The sequence below is a fragment of the Gadus chalcogrammus genome, chromosome 21, assembly GCF_026213295.1.
Source record: "Gadus chalcogrammus isolate NIFS_2021 chromosome 21, NIFS_Gcha_1.0, whole genome shotgun sequence".
NCBI lineage: Eukaryota > Metazoa > Chordata > Actinopteri > Gadiformes > Gadidae > Gadus > Gadus chalcogrammus.
In genome coordinates, this window is record NC_079432.1 from 13,336,186 (window position 1) to 13,362,111 (window position 25,926).

At 47.8% G+C, this 25,926-nt stretch overlaps 1 protein-coding gene and 1 long non-coding RNA gene across 2 annotated transcripts in view; both read left to right on the forward strand.

Annotated features, from left to right (window-relative positions):
* The window catches only part of LOC130374194 (uncharacterized), a 32,343-nt gene extending 20,165 nt beyond the window's left edge, over nt 1-12,178 (forward strand). Inside the window, exon 3 of the long non-coding RNA XR_008893587.1 lies at nt 12,077-12,178. This is a non-coding gene — a long non-coding RNA (uncharacterized LOC130374194). The remainder of the gene's footprint in view (nt 1-12,076) is intronic.
* A 39-nt stretch (nt 12,179-12,217) lies between these two features.
* sipa1l1 (signal-induced proliferation-associated 1 like 1) overlaps nt 12,218-25,926 on the forward strand; it is a 34,220-nt gene continuing 20,511 nt past the window's right edge. The window contains exons 1-9 of the mRNA XM_056580831.1: nt 12,218-12,545; nt 12,630-13,766; nt 13,875-14,094; nt 14,777-14,907; nt 17,393-17,581; nt 18,299-18,473; nt 18,844-18,947; nt 19,200-19,357; nt 22,741-23,323. Coding sequence (XP_056436806.1) covers nt 12,264-12,545; nt 12,630-13,766; nt 13,875-14,094; nt 14,777-14,907; nt 17,393-17,581; nt 18,299-18,473; nt 18,844-18,947; nt 19,200-19,357; nt 22,741-23,323 — 2,979 coding nt within the window. The 5' untranslated portion in view covers nt 12,218-12,263. The remainder of the gene's footprint in view (nt 12,546-12,629; nt 13,767-13,874; nt 14,095-14,776; nt 14,908-17,392; nt 17,582-18,298; nt 18,474-18,843; nt 18,948-19,199; nt 19,358-22,740; nt 23,324-25,926) is intronic.

Consider the following 25,926-nt stretch of genomic DNA (forward strand, 5'->3'; position numbering starts at 1 on the left):
TGTCATTCCCATTTGTTCCAGAGGGCTACACAGAATGGCGATAGGGGGAAAGAAGGGAGAGAGTCGCATCATTGATGGATGGATGGATAGAGAGAGGTGTTGGTTGACTTTGTCGTCTCTTTCCCTCTCCCTCTCGGCCACTATCCTCCCACACACTCTTGCGTACCGAGTGAAGATTCAGACCCCCCGGCTTTCATGAGCGTATCATGGCTGTATGTCCATCTTTTCATCGCTCTCGCCGTCGCTTCATGCAATCTGTTATGTGTAAAAGCGGAGAAGGAGGTCTTAAAGGTGTGTGTGTGTGTGTGTGTGTGTGTGTGTGTGTGTGTGTGTGTGTGTGTGTGTGTGTGTGTGTGTGTGTGTGTGTGTGTGTGTGTGTGTGTGTGTGTGTGTGTGTGACCTCCTCGTAAGGGGCCCACTAGGCTGCCCTGTCTCTCACACTGGATCTTCCCTCCTCCTCTCCATTAGTGCATTGGTACCTCTGCCCGCAGCTTGGCTTACAGGGGGGGGGGGGGGGGGGGGGGGGGGGGGGGCAATATCCATGATGCTATTCGCTCCGGTAGTCACCAGAGATCCCTAATGCTAGTTGTATCCAGAGTTTGTGGTGGTTGTTATTGTCTCTCAAAGGACATGGTCGCCATGTCTGTGTTGTATTATCTTTCATATTGCATCATATTTTTTCATCTTCTGTGACAGCTGGGCAGATTTGCTTGTGAGGAAGGTGCTGCATGCACAAGGGTTTGTTTACACACGGCTATTTGTTTACAGGGGACGGAGCTCTTGTCCTTACCCTGGGCACATACAACTGGCCGCATACTTTAAACAGACACAGTTTGCTAACCACAAAGGCGTTTATCCTGATAACCCTGTCACACTCATGAAAGGCCTTTCCGCCATACTTTGTTTGACATGCCCCCCGCCCTCTCTTATTTGGTGCTTCCTTTCTGTTAGTGGCGATGGGAGTGGTGGCCGATGCAGGAAACGTCTGAGCTTTGTTTCCTTTCCGAATCCATCTTGGTTCCTCGGCGTCCAGTGGTGGCAGGCAGACCTCTGACAGGAAGGTAAACCAGGAAGCACCGCGGCCCCCCTCCCAGCGCACGCAGCGCCCCGCGGCCAGTGTCACCAGCCCTGTGAAGTGAAGCGCAGCCACGTCCCCGGAGAAAGGGGAGCTTTTCCTGACTTCAACAAGCACGAAGCATAACACAGGGCTCCACTGGAGTGTTTTCTCCTGTTAGAACCAGTCCCAGTGTTTCTCGTCACCTTTCTCTTTCGTGTCCTTTCTCTGAATAAACCGTTGTAGGAACCAGCCCCAGTGGCTCTTAGAGTGAAAAGCCAACCGTGCGTGGTGCAAGCAACTCATTCATGTTGTTATTCTGTATCTTAAGGTGTGCACACCCTGTATTGTTAGAGGTTGAGCAATCACCAATGGGCAAAGATGATGCTGATGTGACATGCCTATTAACCCCAAATTATGCAATGGCAGAGTTTAGTCACAGTGGCGCACGATCGAACAACAACAACCATTGTGGAGGTGAGGTCACTCGGTATCTCTCTGTAGTTAAAGGCAAGCTGACTTTCTGTTCGGCTCCTGCTCTTCTCAGATTGTCAGAATCTCTCGACTAGTACACGGCTTCAAAGCGCTTCACTGGATAACTCTAATTCAACCAGAAAATAAAATGCACACACACATCCTCACCGAGTGCTGTCTGTCCAGGCCAACGGCCCAGTGGCCCATGCAGGGTGTTGAAATCTATATTTGTAGCGTGTATAGCAGCTTATGAATATCAGTCGCACCGAATACATTGAGCTCGTCAGCCCTCTCGCTGAACGATCCTAAAATGGCACACGCACCATGGCACCGGCTCACGCTGCACTGTACCACAGCGCGCCCTCGCCCACACAAACCCGCAGGCAGCCATTTTGGAGATCGACAGGCTCCTTTTAGTCCCTCCAAAGGCTGGCGTGACGGAGATGTTATAGGAAGGGAAACGGGATCGCGTGAACACAACCCAACAGGGGGACATGTTCCACTGTGCTTCTAGATTAAGGAAATCCACGTCACCTTTATATTGAGCTTGGACAATACCTTTTATCTTTTGTCGAAATCCTGAATATTTTGAAAGAATGGATAATTAACGGCCAATGGTTGAGGAGGATGAGTCCTCTAGCACACTGTCGGCCAAGAAGACAGAGGCAGAGATCCAGGATATGGCCACATGCCTAGTTTCTAATATTCTCTTCATAAATACTCATGAGAGATTTAAAATAAAAGCTAATGTCTCATGCCCTGTAATAAAAGCCCCCTTACTCATAAGTGACCTGAGCTGTGGGACTGTCTCACAAGCTCCAAATGACGGCTATGGAAATGTTCTTCCCACCTCTCTCTTGTGTTGCCCCCCCCCCCCCCCATTGCCACTCATCCCACACCCGCCCACACATACGCGACAATGTCTCCATTACTGCAACCCTGACGGCGTATTTCAGTCTCCTATCTTTCTGCAGGTTTTTAGTCCAGAATCTACAAAAAAGGTTTCCATGACAATGCAAGGCTGTGTGAAATATCGGGTCTCCATGCGTTCCTTCCCCCTCTATACTCTGGAAAGAGCTTCATTAAGCACACATAGTATGATCTGCTTTGAGAACTGCTTCTCCCTCCCCAGTACTCCCCGGTAAGAACCCCCCCAGCCTTTTAGCTAGGCTAAGCAGACTCTCATTTCTTACACTGCTTTGTGTGAGCGCTGAACTCCAGTAGAGTACAGCTCCATTAACAAGTTCCACACGCCCCGAAGCGGCGTTAAATACACGCAGGCTTACGCTTACTTTTTGTTATTGTTCAAATCCATCAGCCCCGTCACTGTGGCACCATATATTCTCTCTCTCTCTCTCTCTCTCTCTCTCTCTCTCTCTCTCTCTCTCTCTCTCTCTCTCTCTCTCTCTCTCTCTCTCTCTCTATCTCTCTCTCTCTCTCTCCTCTCTCTCTCTCTCTCTCCCTCCCTTCCTCTCTCTCTCTCTCTCTCTCTTCTCTGTCTCTCTGTCTGTCTCTCTCTGTCTCTCTCTCTCTCTCTCTCTCGCTCTCGCTCTCTCCCTCCCCACCCCTTCTGTCTGTACACCAGCCACTGTGTTAATTGCATTCTATTAATCTATTTCTGTCAGAGCCCCTGGGTGCTGCTGCTGACACCCTCACCACCACCATGTTGCTAGGGTCCTCCACAGCGGATGTGGGGGGGGGGGGGGGGGCAGGGAGAGGGTGCCCGCTGGAGCCCACTACTTCCACAACAAATGCCCGCTAACCGTAGTTTGATTGGCAAATTAGGGGGCTCTTGGCACCGGTGGGGGTAGGAGCGAGGGGGTGTTCTTTGCAAGCATGGCATTTGGCTGCTATTCTACTCCAGTGCAATAAACTTTCCATTGTCTTCTTTAGCTTCACTCTGACGGCACAAAATTTGTTTGTTTTGTGAAACAGGAAATATGCTTTTTGTTTATCGATAGTATTTTCAGTGTGTAAAACATTATTAGGAATCGAATGCCAACCTATGACAGCCACTTTGCTTGCAAAAATGTATTGTTGTTTGATTAGTGCTTGATTATAGGTTATAGGCACAGATTTCCCAATTTGATTCGCTTTTTTTGTATTCAAAATGTGCTGATTGAGGAGATTTATGTTACAATACCCACTGCTTGGATATGAAAAAGATTAGCGGATAGTTAAAGCTGTCAACTGTACAGGGAACACTCTGACTAGTGACTAGTGGCTATAAATGAAAAGGTTCTTATGAAGAACAGGGCCCTTAGCCCTAAATTAAATAACTTTATTCAACGACACATTAAATGGATTTGGATTCATTGAGTTTCTGGCTCAGCAGAAATACGATTTGTCAAACATCTTCACACATCCACAGAACAAATAATGTGACATTAAATTAGCTAAAAAAATCTATTCTGTAGAGCCGTCGTGTCTGGAAAGTTTTGGGTTTTTAACGCTGGGAAAATTCAGGGGATACAGAGGATGGGCTAAATGAGCACCGCAGCATTAGTTTAGCTTCTAGAAGGTCTTGGGAATTTGACTGTTTTAGTCTTTTTTATGAAATTGTCTGTGTTTTGCTTTCAATAACTATCCTTATTCCTTGTATGATAACTCCTTTGTGTAATGGCAGTGGCTCTCTGTCAGAACTGTGTGGTTTTGCTTGGTTGAATGGTGTCACATTCATTCACGAGACAGATGGGCATGATTCATATTTATTAAAAATAGGTAATCAGTCAATTGCTTCCACATGCTCTGTATCGACGGGGGTTTTGTCATGATCAGATGTGAATGCGTGTGTATTCATATAGAACCGACCTCTCCATCTCCACAGAGACCACCCACTGTTTCATTCATAAATGCATCATTTAATTATGGTCTATTATATTAGCCTTTATTATCCTATGTTTTTTAGTAGCCTATGTTTTTTGCAAAATGTAATACAGATGCTGACACAAACACGCACATTGTTGTCATATTGTGAAGAGTTAATTAATTTACCTATAGCCAGCTCTTGGCAAGCCTTATGAGTTATGAGAAATGTAATTGGATGAAATACTCAGTTTAAGTATGTGCCATAAATATGTCATTTTTTTTTTAAATGACATATTATTAGACCTTAACTAAGAGGGAGAAATTGTTAAATGCATTAAAGCATATTTATAATGCATAATATAAATGTATAATTCAGTTGAAACAACTGAACATTGCACCTTCTGAATTCATGTGTCACCCAGGGATCAACCAACTTCTAATGAAAGACACATCTAATGGTTTTCACCCAAAATATGACTGAAAACCATTGAGAAGAAAGGAAAGGCACTTCCTTTTTACTCATCCAAGCTCCACTGCCCATTCTTTCCAGTAATGCAGCTAAAAGGTCAGCTCTTTGCCTGTTAGGCGCTGTTGATTTGCATTTGACAGTTACACAAAATGCTATTGATTATTTTTTCCGCAACATCTGCGGACACCTATTTTATAATTTTAGAACCCTTCCACCTCGTACCAACCTACGGCAATTAGTTGTAGCTCTCTTAAATTAACATCAACGCTGTTCTCTGTAATCCTCAACATTTGAAGAGTATGTAGGAGCCTAGTCTCTTCAGAAATCCATACAAACATCTATTTGGCGTTTAGCATCCATTAGTATTTTATTGCCTCATTTGACCATCCCTTTATGATTCTAATTGATCATAGATTAAACATGATAACCAAATAAACAAACCAACAAACAACTCAATGTATGGATCAATCATGTAAAGAATCATTTGCTGCAGCATTATTCTAGAGTCCCATTTATATGTCAACAATGATATTTCTGTGTCTAAAGAAGGGCCCAAATGGATGCGTTTTCCCCTATCATCCTTATGTGTTGCTGACCGTTTCATTGTGTTTGCAATCCTCCACCTGGAACGAAACAAAATCCTGCTCCTGAGGCAGTTTCACATGAAGCTATACACCAAGATAGGCTGTGAATGCAATACTTCTTCAAACCTCAAAGCTAGCCTGATACGTAGGTGGGATACAGGGGGTTAACTTTAAGTAGGATGTTGATTGTCCAACGGCCATACTTGTTCCTGGCCTCTGGACTCATTCCAGGAGGTTCAGCCAGGAGATGGTTCTTACTGTGAAACAATATTTCACTTTAAAGACCATTCTGCTATTTCTCTTGCTACAATTGTGGATGATTTTCTTTTGGCAGGCAGGCTCTCATATTACCACACAAAGAGGTTTCATTGTATGTATGTGGGACAATAGAACAATGGAAGATATAAAACATAATGATGCAGTACATAATATAATAATAAAGAAAATATCCTGAAAAGTCAAAACAGAAACACTATTTTCAGTGAATGCAGCCGTATCCAGCTACTAGTTTTTCATAGGAGTGTGTGTGTGTGTGTGTGTGTGTGTGTGTGTGTGTGTGTGTGTGTGTGTGTGTGTGTGTGTGTGTGTGTGTGTGTGTGTGTGTGTGTGTGTGTGTGTGTGTGTGTGTGTGTCCTATCTTAAAGTTTGTCCCTTCCTATCGGATTTAAAGCTACGACTTAGGTAATATATGGGGGGCATACTCAAGCTTTATTGTTTACGTGCGTTCATTTTTAACGAGGGGAAGTTCTGGTCAATTACTCAAGCAGTAGGCAGTTAAGAGACCTAGGAGCAGCTTAATGGGCTTCTCTCTGACTCCTGGGGTTAAAATGTGGTCAATGGATGTTGCTCTTCTTTTTCCTTTTTTTTGTGCACTGCACATAATCAATGAGGCTCAGGGGGCACATTGTGTCCAGTGGCATTAACTTGAGATGGTAATTGTGCTGAAGACTGTAGTCTAGTACTTTGGAATGAGAAAATATCGACAGGAGTAGGTGGAAGTGTGTGGCTGGATTGAGTTGGAGCCTGGAGGGTAGCTTCCATCATCATAGGATAAGACATTAAAAGTTAAAACTTCAAAAACAAACAACTGAACGGGAGGCTGCTCTTCGTGGGATAAAATAGTCTGTGGTGTGTGTGTGTGTGTGTGTGTGTGTGGTGCGCTTCCCTTATCGAGGCCCCGTCGTTCTCGGGTTGCACTGACGTCTCGAACCACCAGCGATACAAGTGCATGTCTTTAATAACAAAACACCCTGTAGATGTCGAATAACTAGCAGCATCCCCCTGGGCTGTGTGTGTGTGTGTGTGTGTGTGTCTGTCTGTCGGTGTGTGGCGCGTGGTGGGTTGCAGAGACGGGAAGATAAGATGGAACCGAGAGTAGTGCCTGTCTTTCTTTGGTTGCTGGGCTCTGCTTCATATAGTTAGCATACGGTTGTGTTTAGCAGACCTCTAAAATCTGCTTGTTGTTGCACAGGGAATGGTGCATGCAAACACACACACACACACACACACACACACACACACACACACACACACACACACACACACACACACACACACACACACTATGGTTTCCTAGGAGACGCCCTAACTTTTCCCCTATTTACCTCTTCACACAATTAGAATGTCACCGGTGAACGGTGCGCTCAGCATGTCTCCCCAGGCCCGCCCACCTCTCACCTAATGACTGACTGCTGTCAAGGCCAACCAGAATCAGCCCGAGTTCACCTTCTCCTCTGCTTTCGACCGGACCCCCTGTGTCTCGGTCTGGCCCCTTGCCCGCAAATGAAAGGCCATGGGAGATGGGATGAGAGGAGGACAGGCTACAGCCACCGGGCGTGGGCTGCTAGGGCAAGAATGGCACAGCAGGTTCTCGAAATATCATTAGCTTTCCTCATTCATGGCTGCTGCGGACTGTCATTTTGAATCATGTTGCAACGTGACTTGCAGCTCCACATGCAAGTCATAAAAGTCTGGTTAGATGAGTGCAGGTTGAGCCTGGGAGAGAGGCATTTTTCTTGTATTATTCTGCTGCTTAATTGGACTGGAATTGGTCCACATTACGTAACTGTGTGTGTGTGTGTGTGTGTGAGAGATCCTTTTTTCGTGCCCACTGCAGGTATGCAAGTCACATTTTGGGTTTAATTGACCCATGCTGCCTCACCCTGAGGCTCTTTCTCTGGCTCTCTGCTTATTACACACACTGCTTGCCCTAACCGTCAGTGCCCACGCCCAGTGGCATCTCGACAGCAGTGTGTGAACAGGGTGAGTCACAGTGTCTGCCCAGCCGCAGTGCCCTGATGACGTCTGTCTGTCTCTTAGTGTGACTGTCGACAGAAATAATAATGCTTATTATTTCTGTCTGTTAATCATCCTACAGGAAAGCTTTGTTCTCTTTTGGATCTGGTCCATCCACTGCAATCCCACCGCTGTGCTTTTATCAAGTTACTATGCAGTAGGGTGGCCAGCTTGACTCAGGATTTTTCAGAATCTAGGGTTGAGGGATTGGTTTTGATTTCTTATTTCTCGGACCAGCAGTGTTTGGCTTGTACATCTTAATGCATCATGGGATTTTTTTGTTGCCGAAACCCCGTATTGAGCAGAATTAAAACAGTAGTAGGACTGTGAAATTCAACCTTAAACATGCAGTAACCCGGGCTAATGAAAACCTTGTGGCATTTCCAAACACAACCATATCTCCCCCACTATGACAAATCTTTTCACAATGAATCACTAAACCATGATGAAAAAAACATTACTACCAACATAATAACTAACCTTCCAATGCTCCTATGCTTCCAAAATGAATGCTGTCTTTGCAATGTGATGTTGTGATGTACAAGAAAACGGTGGGACAAGAGAAACGCCACCAATGTGCAAAATGTAATCGAATCCAGGTATAGACGATTGTAATACTTCTCCAAATTACAATAATAATAATAATAATTGATCCGTTTTTTATAGCGCTTTTCTAAGTACTCAAGGACGCTTTACAAATAAGAAAGGAATACATACAGACAGTACAGACAATCAAACAAAAGGGGAAAATAAATAAATAAATAAACAACACCACAACAATAGGCTACACATTAAGAGAGCGGGAGAGAGCGAAAGATGGCGGAGGATGATTTGCCTCTGGTAACCAGGAAAGGAATTTGCAGTTGTGATGTCTGCCCTCTTATTTAACATAGACGTAGACATCCTCTCAGGAGTCTTAACTGACAAATCCAAGCCATTTGTAACCATTACGAGGTGGAAAAACTAATATTGTGGTTTACGAAATCCCACCAGGAAAGCCAGCTGAGTTTATGGCACCCCTTAGCCCAATCACATGGTTAATCATAGCAATCATCTAATTACTTTATTATATCGAATGGGCGATTAGGACCTGTTAATGTTGTGAATTAACTATGAATCTGTCAGATGCCTAGCAGTAGTTGTGAAACTTCAAGGCTGCTCGAGTGTGGGAAATTGTGTCATTTATTTTGGCAGTTATTGCATCGATGACCTGACCTCCAAAATTGACACTTTAACACCACGATGACGTCAAGAAAGCAGGTGAAGTGAGGTCATCACAGTACAGCTAGTCGCCTATGTATGAAGTCTGGACACCTCGCATAACACCTGCTCGTAATCATTTAGATGAAATCGAAGATGACGACTTTCTGCACGATAATTCCATGGCTTGTAAATTACTCCATTGCTTCTAATAATCACCTGGCTTAGTTAAATTCAGTCATAGTTCTGATGCCATCATTACAACTTAACATTTTTGTTGCATAATCTTTACCTGCTGCTTTACAATGTTTGACATTTAGTGGTGACACCCTTAATCACACAGAATACTGAAAATGCATAGCTTATATACTTCTCAGCACTTTCTACACCTCCATAGATTTTGTAACTTCCCAGAACTCAGGTGATGGCATTGTGAGCATAGATTTGTGTTCATCAATTGTGAGTCATTATTTTGTTTCATATCTAAAATGAGAATTCAGATCCCCTGTCTTCACTGGTCTTAACCAGTTGAATGTTCAGTGATCGAACTAAGGCCTAACAAAAAAAAAGTTTGGTTCCTGTTGGTTGTCAGTTGAGGTCATGGGTGGGTAGGGAATTTATTTTATTTTTTCCAGTGGCAGCGAATGATATGTATGACTTTTTTCTTTCTTTCTTTATATTTTACAGCAGCTCATAAAATAATTTGGGTCGCACATAAATTGACAGGGTCGGCCGGAAATCGGAACCGAACAAAATTCTTTTTTAGGCCTAAAACTGCTTTAAGTACATAAGGAGTTTGCCTTGGCCAGCCAAAAAAGTACTTCTTCTGGAGTTCCAGTATTCCCCTTGCAAAGAGCTCTGCCAGCCGCATGACACTGACTCAGGCATAGCAGGCATCCTGCGCTCCTGTCATCTCTCCAGGCCCAAGCCTGTGAAGTCGGGCTGTTTAGTGTCGGCTTTCCAATTGAAGCAAACTTGAGGTCGCCCTCGACAGCACTTAGTGACATTAAGCAGTGATGGGGATACATTCAGCCTGGGCACCCAGGCTGGTTCGGACAGAGGTTAACCGCAAAAAAAGGTTAGTGAGTTGGCTGTCGGGCTAATTGGCTGGCCGTCGGTGCACTGGATCACCCCCGCACTGCCATTATTCTGGTCTTCTTCTTGCTTACTGGCCATATATCTCTTTCTCCTCGTTCCTTGTTGGGTCCTTTTTTCTTTTTTGTATCCTTTTCCCTCTCTTAATCTCTCATTATGTACAATTATCATTCTCCACAGCAGCAGAAAAAGCACTCAGGTGTGTGCTTGCATTCGTGCTTAGGATTTGTCTCTACTTAGACAACCTTGTTGGTTGTTCTGCTTGTTTCTCTGTAAGGTACCCTTCGAACCTTGGAATGGGGCGCATTCGAAACATCCTAATGTATCAATGAAGTGGGATGTTGCTCTTTGAAACGGATGTTGAAAGAATGTCATTTTTTGGGAGCTGTTATTTGTTTTGTTTGAAAGAATTGGAGGTGCATTTATATTCTTGCCTGATTGGATGTTTTTTGGCCAGTGGATTGAAACATTTTTGACAGCCTACTGCACAGTCTAAACCCACTCTGTTCATTTTGCAGAACTTTTGATTTAAAAATAGCTGCTAGAATGTCATTTGATTAAGTTGACAATTTTTACTTCATTGTTTTACAGAAAAATTGCCTACTGCTAATTAATCATACAAAGAAAATATTTATCTTGTAAGTTAATAAAACTCATCCAGTGTAGTGAGTCAACGTAATCTTCACTCCTCAATAGTAATACATCAGCCCCCACAATCAACAGCAGATTGCTTGGCAACACATTATTGGATGAAGAACAGAGTTCATCGCATCTCGTGAAAGCAATGGCATTTTACTAGAGCTGAGAGATGCCTAGACGAGCAACGTTTGTGTTATGTGCTTCAAACTGTCTTATCTTTGTTGTTGTGGCTGCACTCTCCTCACCTTCACTTGATCACAATGAAGGCGCCAGCCATGGGTAAAAAACTAAGTGTATTCTGGTCTGCTACAGGTTACCGTGGCGCTACTGCGGCAGATGTCTGCGTTTCATCTGATATCTTTAAAAGTAGGCTTGTAGTTTGACAGCGCTGGACGTAACTGTCGCTGGGCTGAAGATCCCCACCCCTCCCCCCCCCACACACACACTGCAGATTGATGTGCGGGGTGTTTTTAAAGACCAGACTCGGTGCCGAATGAGATCATCATCGATTGGACCAAACATCCACAGGCTCTCTTTCAGATGTTCCCATATCCAAATGGCCTCTAGGTTGTTGTTACTGCTAGCCGAGGATGATTTGACTCGCACAGAGAGATGTGTGTGCCTTTTTCTTCGAAACGTAAAAACACACATGCATACACAACTATGCACCGGTCTTTTCTGTTATCACCATGGCAACACAACGGGGCTCTGTGAAGGAAGCTGCAGCCCTGGCTTGGAGGGAGACTGAGTCTCTCACAGTTGTAGAAGTCATGCACTGTTCAGAGCCGTGCGGTCCTTTAGAATAACAATTGCGTTTTTTTGTTATGTTAATCATGTTATCATGTTCGATGACGTCGTTAATATAAGTGTTCTGGAGAAAAGACGACCTGTTTTAGTTTCCCTTTTTCCTCTTTTTACTAATTTCCCCCAACCATGGTGTGTTTTTCTGTGAACACCCCCCTTTCCACTCCCCCCCTCTGTCTATCCTGTTTCCATTTGGTCCGTATGTCTGTCTGGTGCAGAGTTTATTGTATAGGGTCCCGTTGTGTGCTTCAGAATGCAGACAGTGGTTTGAACAAAACCTGTCCATGGTGGTGAACCGCCCCCCATTCAGTCCCTTCTATCTCCATCGGCCTCCTAAGGGCCGTAAAGAGCTCAGGAAACACACAGACCCTTGAGTTGAAAGAGGATTTCACAATAATGGTGATTGCTTATGATTTGTTAATTCCCGTTTTGTCTGCCCGGTTCCCCACATGTTGGGTTATCTCAAAGGCCCAATTATGTGTATTGTCTCACTAAACAATGCTGGGCAATATGTCTGATTGGTGATTCAGTTCTGATCAGACCATTACCCCTCAGTTTGCTCTTATTATCATTCCTTTGGTTCTGTTCTTTGGTTCTTTCTTGTTTTTCCTTTTCTTACTAATCTAATCTCAGACCTTCTTCCCTCCCTCCCAGCAGCGCCCCGAACGGTGGCCCTGAAGTGTCTTCTGGCCGCTCCTCCTTCCCCATGATGCTGGTCTTCACCTGAGCCCCTCTTCACCTCCATCCCGACCATCCCCTCCCCCCCTCCCCATTCCCCCCCCCCTCCCCCCCACACCCCTACGTCTCCACCCGCGGCCTTCGACCTCCACCCTCGCGCACCATGACCAGCCTGAAGCGCTCCCAGACGGAGCGCTCGGTCGGGGGCTCGGTCCCGGCCTCTGACGAGTTCTACACCCGCCGCCTGCGCCTGCCCAACGGCGGGGCGCCCCCGCCCCGCAGCGAGAGCACGCACATCTCCTCCTCCTCCTCGTCGTCGGGCTCCAACGCCCCGGCTACCAACCCCGGCGTGCCCAAGATGGGGGTGCGCGCCCGAGTGGCCGACTGGCCCCCCAGGAAGGACGGGGGAGGAGGAGGAGGAGGAGGAGGAGGAGGAAGCAGCAGCGTTTGGCACATTACCGTGGAAACGGACTCCCCCAGCTCCACCAACACCAGTAGCTCCTCGGGTTCGGGGAGCGGCGAGCGAGAGCGAGGTGGGGGCTCGGGGGGCAGCGGCGGGGGAGGGAGCCTTGGCAGTGGAGGGGGAGGAGGAGGAGGAGAAAGAGAGAGAGAAAGAGGCGGCGGCGGCGGAGAAAGGGAGAGGGGCGTGACGGCCGTCGCGGCCCACAGCAACCTGTCGGCCAAGCTGGGCCACCTCATCAGCCCCCAGGACTCGTCCATGCTGCGCAACATCCACAACACGCTGAAGAACAAGATGCACAGCAAGGGCAAGGACAACCGCTTCCTGTCGCCCGACGGCTACCAGGGCTCCCCGCGGAAGGGCATGCGGCGCATCCGCCAGCGCAGCAACAGCGACATCACCATCAGCGAGCTGGACGGCGACGGCAGCGAGGGCTGGTCCTTCTCGGGCTGGACGCCCATGCACCGCGAGTACGGCAGCACCTCCTCCATCGACAAGCACGGCGGCTCGGGCGAGAGCTTCTTCGACATGCTGAAGGGCTACCAGTCGTCGGAGGCCCCCGACCAGCGCAGCCCGGCCCCCGAGAGGCTGGGCGAGCTGCTCACGGTGGCCCCCGTCAAGCAGGCGGCCCTGGACCTGCCCGACGGGCCGCTGGGCCAGACGCGCGGCAGCCCCGCCAGCCGCCTCAAGGAGCGGGAGAAGCACCTGAAGAGGAGGTCCAAGTCGGAGACGGGCGGGGAGTCCATCTTCCGCAAGCTGCGCAGCGTCAAGGCGGAGGGCGACGCGTCGCGGGCGGGCTCGGACGCGGAGGACGGCGGGAAGGCGGAGGAGGGCGGCCAGAGCGTCCACAAGCCCTGGGTGTGCCAGAAGGGCTTCGCCCACTTCGACGTCCAGTCGCTGCTCTTCGACCTCAACGAGCTCATACACACGCGGCAGTCGGGCGGCAAGCGCAAGAACACCACCACCGGCGCCTCGGCCGCCGCCGCCGCCTCGGCCTCCTCCTCCCTCTCCTCCAATCAGAGCGCCGCGTACGGCTCCCCCTGCGGGTCCCAGGAGGAGCTGAGCGCCAAGGAGGGCTCGGGACACGGCGCTAACCCGGCCCTGGACCCCGGGGACGACAAGAGCAACGAGCTGGTGCTCAGCTGCCCCTGCTTCAGGAACGAGATCGGCGGCGAGGGGGAGAGGAGCATCTGCCCCTCCAAACAGGTAAGCCCCGGACGCTTCACCAATGGGGGGAGGATCGCCCCGTCTGACCGGTGACGCTGAGGAGAGGGACTCACCCCGGGGTGAACCCTGTCCGTCGTCTTCCAGCAGGGCAGCATTGGCAGCGGGGGCGGCTCCGGCGGCTCCCTGGGCAGCACGGAGGAGGGGCCCCTGGACGGCACCCTCTCCAGCCACTTCACCAACGCGGGCGTGGCCGTGCTGGAGGCCCCCAAGGACGGGCAGGGCCAGCACACGGAGCGGGGCAAGCGCTACATCGTGGAGCACGTGGACCTGGGGTCCTACTACTACCGCAAGTACTTCTTTCTCAGAGGTGGGCAGAAGGAAGAGGTGGACTGAGTTGACCGCTAGGCCATGGGCCATGTGATATAGGTTTTATTTATTCTTCCGAATGGGAAGGACTTGTGGGTAAACCGTGCTAAGCGCCTCTCATGGCATCGTTATCAAACCTCTGTTACCTATATTTGGCAGAAGTTACTTTGTTGTACAGATTCTCGTGTGAACGTGCCCTATCACAAATACCAGCAATAGCATTAGCTTTTGTTTTCAATTCAAGGGAATTCGTAACTGTAGTTTTAGTGAAGCCAGGAGAGACAGAGTTATGATGGTTTTGTCCCCCAGGCCAGTATAGTCCTTTTTAAAACATGTCCGTTTCCCTAATAAAACTTTGGATGACTTTTATCCCAGCTAACAGATTGTTCCAATGAACGACCGCTCAGTGAAATGCAGTGAATTGCTAACTTCTTTCTGATTGCGATTGTCGACACTTTTGATTGTATAATTATTCTCAGTCGCACTTGGCTTAGGGTAAGTGCCGCCTGCTAAACGACTAAAACGTGTGTGTGTGTGTGTGTGTGTGTGTGTGTGTGTGTGTGGTGTGTGGTGTGTGTGGTGTTGTGTGTGTGTGTGTGTTTGTGTGGTGTGTGTGGTGTTGTGTGTGTGTGTGTTTGTGTGGTGTGTGTGTGTGTGTGTGTGTGCTTCCGCTCCACTCCCAGAGCACTGGAACTACCTGGGGGTGGACGAGAGCCTGGGCCCCGTGGCGGTGAGCCTGCGGCGGGAGAAGCTGGAGGAGCACAAGGACCACGGGCAGCAGTACAACTACCGCGTGATCTTCAGGACCAGCGAGGTACGCCGCGGGCGGGGGCTGGCCCTCTGCGCTCTCTCTGACCCCGTCGTGTCCCGCAATGACAGGGTTCGGCCCGCAACGCTCCCCTTTAAGTGGCACGTGGGGACGCCGTGATGCACCGCTCACGACTCGCCCGGGGAGGTCCGCGTTTTCCTGAGGTTGACGACACTTGATGGATGGCCCGGTGAACCGTGAGGGCCGTGGTTACGTGAACCGTGGTTCACGTCGCCTCTCGCGCTTCATGCTTGCCGACTGTAAATCATGCTCCAGTGGGAGGTGTCGGCTTGCTTCAAGGATCGTCACATTTATGCATCTGGACTCATCGCCATTATTGGGGAGAATATGTGTTTTCTAGCTGTTTGGAGGTGATGCGTGTCCTCTTAGTGCTATCCTCTGTGGCTCGGTTCACTGCCGTGCATGTTAAGAATACGGTGAAAAACGAAACCAAAACATCATTTCTGTTTCCCCAAAACTCCTGTTGATCTTTATTTGTTTATATTATTCTATCAACCTAGAACAAAATTGACAGTAAAGCTAGTGTTATTGTATGAAATAATAATATATAATTGTAAATTATTAGCGGATCCATTTCCAATAATGCTGATAATAATAGCATTGCATTGGCTCAAACGTACTATTATGTACGACTACGCGCTGGGCTCCCTGTTCTAACCGGAGCTACCATAACTGTTAGTGTCAATGCGGCAAACTAGAGAACACTGATTCCAGTACACCAGCCCTCCCCTGTGGGAGCTTGTGGGAAGTTAAGGACCCCGTTTTTCTTTTATTATCAGCGGCTCGAATGCGTTTTTATTATTGAGGGGGAAATTCTCATGCGTTTCATAGCGTTGGCTGTTCCCACCATCTGTAGGCCCGCTGCCTAGCCGCGCTCCCGATAAGCACATCCCCGGAGTGCGACCGCCCCCGCCCACTCGGCCTCATCAGCACCGCCTCCATTAGAGGAGCGCGCTGTCGCTCTCCAGCTCTCGCACTTAAATAATGCATGAGGTGTTCGAGTGGAAAGCAATACATAGACCACCAAAGAATTTTATAACGGATGGTGTGAGTAACGACCACTCCAGTCTAATGGAGATGACGCAGGGGCAAACTGCAGTCAGGTGTTTTTAATTGGGTTGATATTATTTTATTTTTAGAAATATATGTTTTTAATTTATCCCTCGCGTCTCTTTCCGCTGTAGTTGCTATTTTCAGGGCAGGAAGTGGTGTGTGTGTGTGTGTGTGTGTGTGTGTGTGTGTGTGTGTGTGTGTGTGTGTGTGTGTGTGTGTGTGTGTGTGTGTGTGTGTGTGTGTGTGTGTGTGTGTGTGTGTGTGTGTGTGTGTGTGTGTGTGTGTTGCCATGGGCAGGCTGCAAGGCATCGGTGAAAAGAGATTGTCATCTAAGAATGCCATTGTTTTCCATCTCTGCCTCTCTTATCCCGACCCGACAACTACACGTTATGAACTTTGACCCCCCCACTCAGAGAAGGGTCAGGGGGGTCCACCTTCTCGACCAATGGCATGTGTTAGCTCAGTCTTATTGTGTTTTGTCCTCTTCGGACATGAGCCTCTGTAGCAACTCTTGATTTATTCAAAGTCCTCTTTTTGTCTTTGCTCTCTTTTGTTTTGCCTGAAGCCTAAAACCTTCCGCATCGGAAGCAGACACAAACACACGCACGCTCGCGCACGCACGCACAGCACACTGATCATGTTTCCTGATGTTATCCGAAGCTAAAACCAAAGCCGAAAATAAATCACAGTCAGAGACTGAACTACCCTGTTACAACAAATACAACACCGGAACTCCAGAAGCAAACACAAAGCTGCTGCTGTTGTGACAAGCAAGATCATTTATATAGCATCCTATAACACACAAACTGTTGTTGGCTGTTTATTATTTCGATACATTAATTTCACAATTTCAGATTTGAAAGAGATTTAAAGGATCATAAAAGTGATTACAAAGAGAAATGTTAAAAGAAAAGTGAAAGTGAAACGGACACAATTGACATAGCACCATCAGAGCCTATCCATAAACTCGTACCTAAACTGAAGCACCTTTGTCCTTGTATATAAACCTCACCATCTCAGCTGCAGTGATTTATGTTGAGCTTCTATCAGGCCCTTAGGGGTGGAACGGCTCTGGTGAATTACGGTTTGGATAGTTTCACGTTTTTGGTCACCCTTTCTGGTTCTGTTGGGTACTGTTTACATATTGTCTGACCTTTTTAATCCCAGGGTAGGGTTGGCTCGAGATGCCTAATCATTAATTTTTACCTGTATAAACTGCAGGGTAGTTTCGCTATGCCACTGTTTAAATCAATAATATGGCCAAAATGTGCTCATATCATATCTTCTGCACCGTATTCAATCCGTCCCGAACCTTGAACGTCTGCTCACAGCATCATACCTGTCGATCAAGCTCTTGATGGAGCCGGTCCATGCTCTGACCCGCCCTCCCCTGGTCTCCCCACGCGCCCTCCTCTAGCTGGCCACGCTGCGGGGCTCCATCATGGAGGACGCCGTGCCCTCCACCTCCAAGCACGGGCTGGCGCGGGGCCTGCCCCTCAAGGAGGTGCTGGAGCACCTGGTGCCGGAGCTCAACGTGCACTGCCTGCGGCTGGCGCTCAACACGCCCAAGGTCACGGACCAGCTGATGAAGCTGGACGAGCAGGGGGTGAGCGCCCGCCTCCACCATGACGTGCACACCGCTGCGTGTAATGCATTTAAAATAAAGTGAGAGGATGGGGGCGTTACCGACTGAGATCATGGTGTTGAATGGGGGAAAACATGACATTCATTATAGGTGCATTCAAGCACTTCTTTTTGACATCAGGATTGGAATAATTGCATTGTCCTGCTGGCACCTTGCCATTACGTCTTCTTGTAACAGCATCTACATAGCGAAGCATGAGGGCAGATGCCTTGCAACTGTATAAATCAAGCATAAATAACAAAATGGCTTGCAATTTAAATGGAAAAAAATAAGATTTGCAGAATAGTTGAGGTGCAGCAAATACTCCCTATTAGTGAGAAAGCCTCTTTTACGCATGCACCCTAAAATGCAAAGTTTGAGCGGCTATCGTAACCTGAAATGTCAACCTTGACGTAACAGGAAAAATGGCAACGCAATCACACAGGCTGGTTGTTCATTCAACGGAAACAAAACAGAAAACCGATTTCTGTTTTGAATGTCAACAAGATTCCCTCAGCGACAGTGAATGCCATTGGAACGGCTTGTAAAACCTGGAAACAAAGAGCATTACCAACGTCATTCATACCGCTTAACCTCTCTCTCGCTCTCTCTCCTTCTCTCTCTCATCTTCACCTCTCCCTCTCTTTTGCATGCCTCCCTTCTCTCTCCCACTCTCTCCCACTCCCTCCCTGTCCCCAGCTGAGCTTCCAGCTGAAGGTGGGGGTGATGTACTGCGCGGCGGGCCAGAGCAGCGAGGAGGAGATGTACAACAACGAGGCGGCGGGACCCGCCCTGGAGGAGTTCCTGCAGCTGATTGGCGAGCGTGTGCGCCTCAAGGGCTTCTCCAAGTACCGGGCGCAGCTGGACACCAAGAGTGCGTATGGTCGGGCACACAGACACACAGACAAAGACACAGGCAGGCGTGCACAACAAAGGATTTTGAGTGATGCCCTTCAAATGATGTATTGTATTTATGATTTTTAAAAGGTGGATGCACCTGTTGCACTAAGGATATGGGATAAATAATTGAATTTATTCTATTCGGTAACGTAAAACTATTGTCTAATAAAATATCCACGAAAATCTCTTCAGGAAACTTTTCGAATGACCACAGATGAGTTTGTCGGATGTTGTCAACCTCGGAAGTGATAAACTGTCAACTGGGAAACACAGTTCTGTGAACCGTGTCGTAGATCACACTTCACTCACTCACATCAAACACCTTCCGCCTTCCCCTTGCACAGCCGACTCCACCGGTACACACTCCCTGTACACCACCTACAAGGACTACGAGATCATGTTCCACGTGTCCACCATGCTGCCCTACACGCCCAACAACAAGCAGCAGGTAGGCTGCCCGCAGGACAGTGCTGGGTGGACCAATACAGGGGCAGAATTTTAGCAGGGTTAGCGGAAAGTGGGGACAGAGTTTACTCTTACGGTCAATAATGTCATTATTAATGTTGGAGTAAAGCTACACCACGTCATGAATAATAATTTATGCCACAAAAAGATCTTGGACCTGGTGTGAATCCATATGAAATCACATACATGTTGATTAAACCCGTCTCTCTCTCGCCCGCTCTCCGGGTGTTCCCAGTTGCTACGGAAGCGACACATCGGGAACGACATCGTCACCATCGTCTTCCAAGAGCCCGGCGCGCAGCCGTTCACCCCAAAGAACATCCGCTCGCACTTCCAGCACGTGTTTGTGGTGGTGCGGGCGCACAACCCCTGCACAGACGACACCTGGTACAGGTGAGAGCTCACCGCACGCGGCTCGCCGGGGGGGAGGCCGCACCTCTCACGCTGTCCCCGCCTCTGACATGCCCTGAAACCATCACAGTGTTGTGGGGATTATTCTCCTGTTTGTCAGTGTTTATTTGTTCCGAGTTAATGGGTGTAATGTAACTGGTAATCGGTTTACACCTCGTGAGTTGATTTATGCGGTTGTCTATGGTTTGTATTTGTCCTTTTGCACATCCTCCCTTTTGAACAAACATACTGGGTTTATTAAATTCAGCCCAGCATGGAAAGGAATTATGGAAGAAGATTATAACTTACCACAGCTGTTTTTCTCCATGGTGTCCCCTTCAGGCAATCCCCGGCTCAGCATTAAGCATACAGTGGGTACCATTTGGAAAAAGCAAAGTGTTACAATGCTATTGAAATTGATTGATTCATTATTCTCCCCATACTACTGCAAGCTAGAGAGTTCAACTGAAAGTGACATTTCAAACGCTCTCTTGCTGACACACACACACACGCACGCTCGCGCGCGTTCACACACAGAGAGACACAGACACATGGACCATTTTCTTTTGAAGTCACAGTCGTTTCCTATGCAGCAAATTATTGCAGAGCAAACAAAAAATAACTCTTCAGGCGCCACTTTGCAAAACACGTGTGTTTTGTTGTTGACGTTACGGACTAAAGCCATATGTGCATGTGTTGGACACGTGACGATGAATTTGTTGACTCCCTCGGTCTGGCTGTAGCTTCACAAAGTACATAATGTATCTTAGTTTGAGTTCTTCAGGATAAGGTTGGGGCATCGGGGTGTGAGATTAACCTAAGTTAAAACAAGGCCTAAAGTAAGAGAAACATATCTATGTTTTCATAACCGTGCAAGCCAATCTCCTGTGATAATGAGGACAAGACAACTCTTTGACTGACACATTGAAATATGATGATGTCACGTGTTCCCTTAATATTAGCGACATTAAGGGATACATTCATATTTAATATCATCAAAGACGCGCATCATCAAGGGTTATAGTTGGAGCCACCAGTACAATATTTAGTTCTTTGGGAAAATAGTCCAATAGCGATTTAGGTTCAATTAAATCAATGTTTATAGAACCTACCTTGCTACATCCTTGGAGACGACCATCAGTAACAACAGCCTGAAGTTCCTGTCTGGTACACAGGGTTTGTTTCTCCAACCATCAGACACACTGAGCCAAAGTTTGCCTCTGTCGTAACTTTCTCAGAAGCTCTCAGCGCCCGGGTTTGGCATCCTGAGACTGCAGTTGCACTTTGCACCACAAGAGAAATGAATGAACACAATACTCCCCTCTTCATTATCATTCCACTCTCCAGTAAGAGCTTACAAACCCTTAACAAATTTAGAAGTCTGACGTGTGCGCCTTTTTGTGGTAGTTTGACATGTTAATCATATATATCTGAGAGCTTTTGTTCACCATGGTACGTGCGTACTGACACAAACACACACACACACAAACACAGATGCACACAGATACACACCTACCTGCGGGCCGCCTACTGCTAGGTATTGAATTGTTCCCTTTCTGTGGCTGCCCCGGTGGGCGGTGGGTCGCAGAGCTGCAGCCCACACATTAGATATTAATAAGACTGCAAAACACTGCAACCACAGGCATGCGTGTTGCCTTCCCCTACCTTTTAGCCTCCTGTTGCTGTGTGTTGGTGCGTGTGTGAGTGTGTGGCTCTGTGTGTGTGTGTGTGTGTGTGTGTGTGTGCCTCTGTGTGTTGCTGTGTCCTGGGTCGGGGGGGGGGGGGGTCTGTGTTTGTGTGCTTGTGTTCATTTCTGCTTCCACTCAGTCTGTTTGTCTGTGTTTGTCCTCGTCCTGCTCCGTGTTGCTGCCGCTGTGCATCTCTGCCGTTGATCCGAGCCCTCGCTCCGCTGCCCCCCCCCTCTGTGAGTCACAGCTGCGTTCAGGTGACTCACGGACCGGGCCCTTCACAATTGGCCACAAAGTGCTTTTCAGAGCTCTTATTGCGACGTCGTTGATGAGGGACGGATAATAAAAGGAGAGAGAATAGCCTTTTGTGTGCAATCACTCGCTCAGCCCATCGAGAACCTCTTCATGTGTTCTCCATGAAAATGAAATGTCTTTCACACGGCGCATTTTCATGGCTAAAAACACTATAATTATTTCAACACTTTTTAAAGAATTCAAGATGGGGATTGTTATATAAAGGTATCTTGGAATAGCTTAACACACTCATCTTGGGTGTGTGTGTGTGTGTGTGTGTGTGTGTGTGTGTGTGTGTGTGTGTGTGTGTGAGTGTGAGAAACAGAGCCTTGGTAAGTGGCTTATTCGTCCAATCTGGTTATGCAGTCTATGTGCTAACAAATCCCCAGAATTTGTAGAGCATGGCTCACACAACAGTACTACAAAACGGCAGTAGTTATAGCTTCTTACTAGCACCTCATTCACACATCAGCTGCCAACAGCGCCAAAACACTGAGCGCAACAAACACCCTGTGTAGTCAACAGAGTATTTAATGTTTCGAGATGCAACACTTGGCCTATGACCCCAGACTACACCCAGACAGAGAATTTGCCTTTTGAGGATAAAACACAATGAGATGTATTTTCATTCATGTGAATCTCAAAGAGACAGACTTGTTGTTATCCTGTCTTGTTTTTATCTTGACAAAGGAAAAGTGGTTAGGGAAAACCCTGTTGAGCAGTTATGATGAAGGGTTTGCAGGTACCCATAGTGTACCCTTCCTATAAACCTAGGGCATCTCCTTCAACAACTCATTTTCAGCACAATTTTTTTAAGGGTTTGCATTACAAATGTTAAAATCAGGATTTCCACCTCTACCCCAAAAGAAAGTAAATGCTACCTGCATGGCAGACTAATGCAGCAGTATAACACCTGCGCTGTGACTTAGGGATGTGTCAAATCATCAATCTTTGTGTGACGATGGATTACTGTTGTCTCTCCATCTGTCCTTCTAAAGCAGCCAGCACACTTTAAAAGAAGGGGACTTGATTTTCCTTCAGCGGAACTTGTTTTATATTCAATACGGTCTCGGTTTGGTCGGTGAACGTTACTATTAGTAAGAGACACAGGTATATCAAATCAAATAAAGCCTCGCTTTTCTGGCTCATAGCACACAACTTAGAATTGCCGTCAACTTTAGAGAAGGATTCATACAGATTTTGCACCTCACAAAATCTGGGAGGTGCAATTAGTTTCAACCACCATGTTTGGCAAGGTATGCGTTTGTTCATCTTCCCCGCAATCATGCCTTTTTGTTCTTCCGACCTCACCAGACTTGTTGTCTGCCCAAAGTACTGTGCCCGCTGATCTCCATATGTGGTCTGTGTGTCCCCCCCCCCCCCCCCCCCCCCCCCCCCCTTCAGTGTGGCCGTCACCCGCTCCAAGGACGTGCCCGCCTTCGGCCCGCCCATCCCGGAGGGCGTGACCTTCCCCAAGTCCTCGGTCTTCCGGGACTTCCTGCTGGCCAAGGTCATCAACGGCGAGGGGGCGGCGCACAAGTCCCAGAAGTTCCGCGCCATGGCCACGCGCACGCGGCAGGAGTACCTGCGGGACCTGGCGGAGCGCCACACCACCAGCACGCCCATCGACCCCTCGGGCAAGTTCCCCTTCATCTCGCTGGCGCACAAGAAGAAGGAGCGCAGCCGGCCGTACGCCGGCGCCGAGCTGCGCAGCCTGGGCGCCGTGACGTGGGCGGTGCACGCCGAGGACCACTGCGGCGGTGGCGGCGAGGTGGACGCCCTGCTGGCGCTCTCCAACGACTTCCTGGTGCTGCTGGAGCGCGAGGCCCGGGCGCTGGTGTTCAACTGCGCCACGCGCGACGTGATCGGCTGGACGCTGGGCGGCGCCGCCTCCCTGCGCGTCTTCTACGAGCGCGGCGAGTGCGTGAGCCTGCGCAGCGCGGGGAACAACGCGGACGACTTCAAGGAGGTGGTCAAGCGGCTGGAGGTGAGGGCGGACATGTTTCCTCTGTTTATTATAAAGATTCAGGGTGCTACCGACCACTTTGGGGATCACTTTAAAGATGACCTATTATACCACCAGGCGGGATTAGCCGTTACAAGCCGTTTTGAAAATCTGCCTCTTCTGACATCACAAGTGGGCGTGTCCACCTAGATGTATGACGGATGAGCACTGGGTAGGCTGGTAGACGGATCTATCCAGCATGCATCTAGGTGGACAGGCCCACTTGTGATGTCAGAAGAGGCAGACTTTCAAAACAGCTTGTAGCGGCTAATCTCACTAACACCTGGTGGTATATTGTGTCACCTTTAAGTCGTCAATTTAAGTTAACATGCCCAGCAAACTAGACCTGCCCAGTCAGACATCGCCTTCTGGGTTCTTATGCAGCAGGGTTCAGAGACGATGACTCAATGGCTGAGCAACAAACGTGTGAATCATGTGACATGCTCACAGACTGTCTCATCAATAAGCAACAAAGCAAAGTATTTCAGGGGCTTCCCACACAAATAACTTATTTGGTACGCAAGGAAAAATACATCTACAACCTCTAGAATCAAAGTAAGGAATTGTATTGAAAGTAAATTCCCATTAACCAAGTTCACCACCCTGTGAACAGACACCATGTTTATTTTGATACCAAAAATTATTGCAGCTTCATCAGATGAACGTCATTCACTGTCAGTAACTGAGGTGAATCCATTTACGTTATTGATGCACCGATTGATCGGCCCCCCATCTCTATCAACTGATATATGCCCTTAACAGGTGTTCGACCAATCAACCTAAAATTTGCCCGTTGCAGGAGCCAATCACGTGTCTCAAAAACCATTGTGCACAAGGGTCATTAGGTTCAGTCACTGAGGCTGTGATGAAAAAATTAACATAATTAATCTTGACTCACAATAAGGGTAGGCTTCTCTTAACCATAGAAATAGCTTTTTGTTGATCTCGGTTATGGGATGCTTGCAGCTCACCAGGCTTCATTCTCCCTGTGTTTTATGTTTTTTTACCATTCAAAAGTTTGGGGTGACCAAGACAATTTCATTTTTTCCATGTAAACTCACGCCTTTATTCAACAGTTTTCGGCTGTGCTAACATAATTGCACAAAGGTTTTCTAATCATCAATCAGCCTTTTAACCCGATTATCGTAACAATGTACCATTACAACACACACCGGAGTGACGGTTGCTGGAAGTGGGCCTCTTTACACCTATGTAGATATTCCATAAAAAAATTTGCCGTTTCGAGCTAAAAGAGTAATTTACCACATTAACATGTCTAGACTGAACAAATATTTCTAAGTGACGCAAAACCCTTGAACGGTTGTGTAGGTTTTGGGCTAAACTTAGTGCACCTAGACTTAGCTTATCTCCTTTGCTTTACGTTAAACTACCTCGCTGCTCCGCCACTTCACTGGAAGCGATGTCTTCAAACAGCATAACCGATGCGTTTACGTATAGCCAACCGATTGCAGCCATAGTCATCTCCTTTCAACATGGCTCCTACAGACTAGATAACAGTTCCTAGACCTTATAACAGAGCTGTCCGCTGTAGCTGGACCCCCCAGGTTGAGCTGGTGAGTGAGGCCGTCCACAGCCCTCCTTTCATGGGCACGGATGTCCCAAGAGTCGGTGTGTTACGCAGTTTCAGCTTCTGCATACTGGGTATTTATGTTGGCCCAATTTCTTCAACCCAAAGATACATTTACAAGCTATTTCCACATGTATACAACTCTACATAAATCCCAATAAATAATGAATGTAACCAAAGGCCATCGCCGAATTGGTTGACTATTAGACATCATAACACACGAGACCCAGAGCCTTTACAGTGAGCCTACGCACGGCGCGGTTGTATATCTGGATAATAGGCTTGCGCTACATCACAGGAAGCAAAAGTAGGCTACACATGTAAGCATCTCCCGTGTAGCCTCCAGGCAAACGTTGCCGATCGCACCCCCTTCATTAACAATCCAGACACGCGCGGTAACATCTGTCGGCTTTTATTACTAACGGTAAACTATTTTTCTTTTAAAGAACAAAATCTTGCAAATCGACATGATGGCAAAAGTAATGGACGAACAAAAAACATGAACCAGAAATGAAAGGCAACAGTGTTCCTTTCCCTTCTGGTTCATGGCTTTTGTTTTGTAGTTAAGGCCGTCTCGTCTGCCTTTAGGTTAATAGCAGCCAGCTGAGGACGGGCAGCTTCGATTTGACCCTTCTGCCTGGCCTTTTATTCCTTGTTGGCATCAAGTCTGGTAGTGGAGCGAATGGGTGGAGACAGCTGCGACGGGCTCAAGCCGTGGTATTTCAGTACAGGCGCTCTGATGCAGGGCACTCGACGTAAACACCTCTGGCCAACCCACTTGTACATATCACATGTGCGGGCAAAAGGAGCGAACACACCTACGCCAACACTCACACACTCAAAGCGCACACAGCCTTGCGCAGACACACATTCTGTAATTGGTCCAAGCTCTTCCTCTGTTGTTTCCATGGGAACTGGCTAGAGGGGGGGGGGGGGAAATAAATAAATAAAAGGAGCCGTTTCCTTATGTAATCATCAGTCCTTTTGAATGCCTTGA